Source organism: Scyliorhinus torazame, chromosome 22, assembly GCF_047496885.1.
Source record: "Scyliorhinus torazame isolate Kashiwa2021f chromosome 22, sScyTor2.1, whole genome shotgun sequence".
In the NCBI taxonomy this organism is placed as follows: Eukaryota; Metazoa; Chordata; class Chondrichthyes; order Carcharhiniformes; family Scyliorhinidae; genus Scyliorhinus; species Scyliorhinus torazame.
This window is the reverse complement of record NC_092728.1, coordinates 37,010,472-37,015,667: the sequence shown is the minus strand read 5'-3', so window position 1 is coordinate 37,015,667 and position 5,196 is coordinate 37,010,472. Positions and strand designations below refer to the sequence as shown.

The window sequence follows — 5,196 nt, the reverse complement described above, 5'->3', positions numbered from 1 at the left end:
AGTCTCAGGACTCAATGAGATGTTGTAGCGGCTGACAGAAGAGACTAGTCGCGAGCGTTGTCCAAAGCACCTCCCATGATCGACATTGTCCAACCAATCAGCGACGTGCACCGGTGTTCCATTTTATGTTACCGTTTCCCCGAGCAACCGCGTCGCATTGTTCTCACTGTCCAATCGAAACTCGTAATTGCTTCGTAGAATTCGATATAAATAGCGCGAGCGGGAAGACACGAAACACATTGAGAGGAGCTGTGAGCATAACAGAAAATCATGGTAGGTCAGCATTGAGTCAAGAGCGAATGGGATGTGTACCGCAGTATCACATGCTCACTCGGGAAGGGGGTCCATAGGGAAAGTAGGGGATTTGTGACACATTGTAGGATCCAATGGGGAGTCAGAATGATCTAGAAAGACGGGGACATGCACAGGGACAGCCGCAATTCTCAAGGAAAGAGAGAGACCCGCAAAATCAATATGGATGGGCGGGATGCAAAGGGAACAAGAAGAGTTCCGGGGAGTGCATGAATTTACAGGGGACAGAATGTTAGCATGGAGCAGTAATCCATCAAGGACTGGGGTCCACAGGGAAACGACAGGTGCTCAGGATGTACATGAGTCGCGGTCATTGTAACAGGAAATCGCAGAGTGGGCTCACAGTGACCTAGGATCTGGTGAAATCTCCATCGTAGAGGACAGGGATAGAATGGAGCGTCCATTGGGTTTTGGCGGAATCGGGGATGAACAGGGGCGGAATGTTATTCTTAAATAACCACCTCTTCTCTCATTAGCGTGAGTGTCTTTCACTCCACATTGGTCAGGCGGGTGTGCAGATCGGAAACGCTTGCTGGGAGCTGTATTGTCTGGAGCATGGCATCCAACCGGATGGGCAGATGCCCAGTGACAAGACCATCGGAGGTGGTGACGACTCCTTCAACACCTTCTTCAGTGAGACAGGGGCGGGGAAACACATTCCCCGAGCCGTGTTCGTAGATCTGGAGCCCACTGTGATTGGTAAGAGGAGAGATTGTTGCTCGGTTGGCCAATCAGTGTTTCACTAAACCCATTGCAATATTCCCTTCAGCCTCTGGTCTCAAGTCTCTGTTCACTGTCCCTAGATGAGGTCCGCACCGGCACCTACCGACAGCTCTTTCACCCCGAGCAGCTCATCACCGGTAAGGAGGATGCGGCGAATAACTACGCCCGGGGCCATTGCTCGGTGGGCAAGGAGATTGTGGATCTGGTCCTGGATCGTGTCCGGAAGGTGGTAAGTTCTCACTTTGGTATTCTGCATTCCTGGCTCGTGTACCTGTTCACATTCTCTGAGAAATGAGTTGGCAGTGATTCCATCACCCTGAGCTTCATCAGTTTAGAGCGCGACGTTTCACTCCTCGGATTCCCCAGCAAAACATTTCAGATTGGTTCCTGCCAATCACGGTCCCGTAAAGGCGGCAAAACCATGTGGGGCAACATTTCGGTGAATTGGCGATGCTCTGATTCCCGTTATTTCTCAAACCCTCCTGATTTAAACCCAGTAAGTTAATTTCCAAGCGTCAATATATCTGTGGGATCCACGAATAAACCCATATTCCTTCAAACCTATGAATGCAATTTGGGGAAAACAGAGTATGTATCCATCCTATTTTGAAATTATGTTAAAGATCAAATTACTTTGGAGTCCAATCTGAATTTGCGGCATAGCATGTCCCTCCCCCCTCATCCCACTGTGACAACATTTGCTAATTTGAATGAAAATTTATAAAGGTCACTTGTTTGCAATAGCACCAATCATAACTACCACCAGGTTATACTAAATAAACCAAATGACGGAACGCAGTTTAAATGATGAACGAAGAAAGTGTATCTACCATTGTAAAGGTAATACGTATGAAAGATTGAAAGTAAAGTGAAAATTAACATTAATAATCCGTCAGGCGAAGAAGCTTAACTTTAACCATTCAATGGAATTCTCACCACGCTTCTCAAAGACCAGGAGTGACGGTGCTGAGCAGGTGGATAACATGTAAAACCATCAGCTCTCCAGAGGTTTCTGTAAACATCTCTCTGTCTCCGCATCTGATTATCTAAATCTTTCACTCATAGAATCATTGAATTTACAGAAGGAGACCTTTTGGCCCATCGAGTCTCCACAGGCCCTTGGAAAGGGCACCCTACCTCAGCCCACACCTCCACCCTATCCCCGGAACCAAGTAACCCCGATTAACCTTTTTTGAACACGAAGGGCAATTTAGCATGGCCAATCCACCTGACCTGCACATCCTTGGACTGTGGGAGAAAACTTGAGCACCCGGAGGAAACCCATGCAGGCAAGGGGAGAACGTGCAGACTACGCGCAGACAGTGACCCAAGCCGGGAATCGAAGCTGGGACCCTGGAGCAGTGAAGCAACTGTGCTAACCACTGTGCAACCATGCTGCCCGTATCATGTACTGGTCACGTACATGTCTCCCCACATCTCTCTGCATCAAAATCCACCTTTAATTATACACTGCAAATATAGAAAGCCCAGTTAAGCCAATTGTTCGCAAATGGCCAATTGGTCTATAACATGTTGATAAATAAATCTGAGTTAGTCAATAGGATTTCAGGTAATGACGCAAGTAATGTCACCTTTAAGCAATGCTTCAAACGTCTTGCAGGTTGCCCAACCTGTATCAAACTGCGAAAGAGCAGAGAGACGTGGCTCATTCCATTCTTATCATACTCCGAGATCGATGATCGGCTTAGTTGGACTAAACACAATGTCTCACATTATCTACTCTTCAGGGAATCTCCGGATATCAGAACAAAGTTTCTTCAGCATTTCTTTGAAAAATAATATATGGTTGGAATGAATGTTCTTGCACTTTTACTCCATCTTATTTGCATGTTTGGCTGTCACACTTCTGTCTGGATATCACAGCAGGGTATATTATTTGCAACATATATTTTTACTTCTAACTACTAACATCACCGCAACGTCTCTTCCATCGATCCTCTCCCAGCTGTTTCACCGTGGCACCACTCTATCTCCTCCGCAATGTCCATTAATCATTCCCCCAAGCTCCTACAGCTCAATCTCAGCAGCTCCCAGTGCGCCATCACGGGAGGGACTCTGGGGACATTACGTCATGTTAGATTCCTCTGTCCTTTTCAGGAGAGATTCCATTCTCTGTTTCCTCTTTAATATGTTTTTTGTGTTTTTACCCACAGGCTGATCTCTGCACAGGGTTACAGGGGTTCCTCATCTTCCACAGTTTTGGGGGTGGCACGGGCTCGGGTTTTACTTCCCTCCTGATGGAGAGACTCTCCGTCGACTACGGGAAGAAAGCCAAGCTGGAGTTTTCCGTTTACCCTGCTCCCCAGATTTCCACCGCGGTGGTTGAGCCGTACAACTCTGTGCTGGTGACCCACTGCACCCTCGAGCACTCTGACTGTGCCTTCATGGTGGACAATGAGGCCATTTACGATGTCTGTCGGCGGAACCTTGACATTGAGAGACCAACTTACACCAACCTCAACCGTCTCATTGGACAGGTACTGTCGTCCATCACGGCCTCACTCCGGTTCGACGGTGCCCTCAATGTGGACCTGACTGAGTTTCAGACCAACCTGGTTCCCTATCCCCGCATTCACTTCCCTCTGGCAACCTTCGCCCCTCTCATTTCGGCCGAGAAAGCTTACCACGAGCAACTCTCGGTGTCGGAGCTCACCAACTCATGTTTTGAACCAGCCAACCAGATGGTGAAGTGTGACCCCCGCCAGGGCAAGTACATGGCGTGTTGCATGCTGTACCGAGGAGACGTGGTGCCGAAGGACGTCAACGCCGCCATCGCCACCATCAAGACCAAGCGCTCAATCGCGTTTGTTGACTGGTGTCCCACTGGGTTCAAGGTAAGTGTGGCGTTTGCTTATCGTCCACGTGGTATAGGGAAGCATGGAGTGTGAAGATCTTATAATACATGTCAACATAGTCCAGATCATTTCGGTTCAAAAGCGTAATTCTAAAGAGGCAGAAAACCGGAACAGACCGTCCCCATTCCTGCACCAATGTGAAGCTTTCAAAGGGGGGCTGGATTTGCAATTCCTCGGGGTTTGCCTCTTGAATTCAAACCGGAATGCTCGAGCAGGAGTTCTTCCTTGAACAGGGAAAAATCTTCCTGACACAAGACCTTTCTGCAATTAGACTTTTAAAGAGCTCATTTGCTTTTGAATGCAATCTAATTTGCGCATCGATACTCCATTTATCCTGGAGCTTTGATGTAGGGGAAGAACCCAGGGAATGACCAGACCTCACTATTTAAATAGGGAAAAACATTAACACTAAATGCAATTTTCTGAAAAGTGGTGGGAGGTTGTGCAACCTGATGTGATCTGCATCATAAGCAATTGAAACCCAACATATTTTCTTCTCTCCAATAGGTTGGCATCAACTACCAGCCCCCAACAGTGGTGCCAGGGGGTGACCTGGCAAAGGTGCAACGGGCCCTCTGTATGCTGAGCAACACCACCGCAATTTCCTTGGCTTGGACCCGCTTGAACCTCAAATTCGATAAGATGTACGCCAAGCGGGCCTTTGTCCATTGGTATGTGGGGGAGGGGCTGGAGGAAGGGGAGTTCCAGGATGCACGCGAGGACATGGCCTCACTCGAGAAGGATTATGAAGAAGTGGGCGTCGATTCTTCCTCACTTGACAGAAAGGGCGAAGAGGAAGAATAAGATTCATTAATTTACAAAGTATAATGGTTTAATTTTAATTAACATTGGTATTATAAAGTTTATTTAAGACAATAAAGTATCTAAAATCATTTTGGAATATTCTCATTTATTGTCTCTGCAAGCGGCAAGGGTTGAAAATCGGATGAGAAGGGAACTATTGAAGCTACAAGAATGTCAATGGACACAGAAAGTAAGTCAAATCCAACATTCTCCACAGCGCGCAGGCCGGGAGTCACAGAGCAATTCAATTATCAAAACACTGTCCTCTGGAATAATTGGATCGAAGGTTTAACTGATTTGTGCCAGTTTGTGGCCACTGATTAATGGGCGTTACGAGCAGGAATGTGATTGGGGTTTGAACAACCTGGTGATTCGGGGTTGTGATTGCATTCGCATTTGGAATTTGCAGGGACGTTTAACGTTTATAATTGTTTGCAATTACTTTGTAGTTTCGCTGTCGCACTCGGCAAATGTTCGCATA

The 5,196-nt window shown here is 47.2% G+C and overlaps 1 protein-coding gene across 1 annotated transcript; it reads left to right on the top strand.

The window, feature by feature from the left end:
- Positions 1–248: 248 nt before the first annotated feature.
- LOC140398800 (tubulin alpha chain-like) lies at positions 249–4,738 on the top strand. Its single transcript, XM_072487766.1, has 5 exons — positions 249–273; positions 789–1,011; positions 1,116–1,264; positions 3,210–3,890; positions 4,419–4,738. The coding sequence occupies exons 1-5, from the start codon at positions 271–273 to the stop codon at positions 4,713–4,715; spliced, it is 1,353 nt and encodes a 450-aa protein (XP_072343867.1). The 5' UTR covers positions 249–270; the 3' UTR covers positions 4,716–4,738.
- Positions 4,739–5,196: the final 458 nt, after the last annotated feature.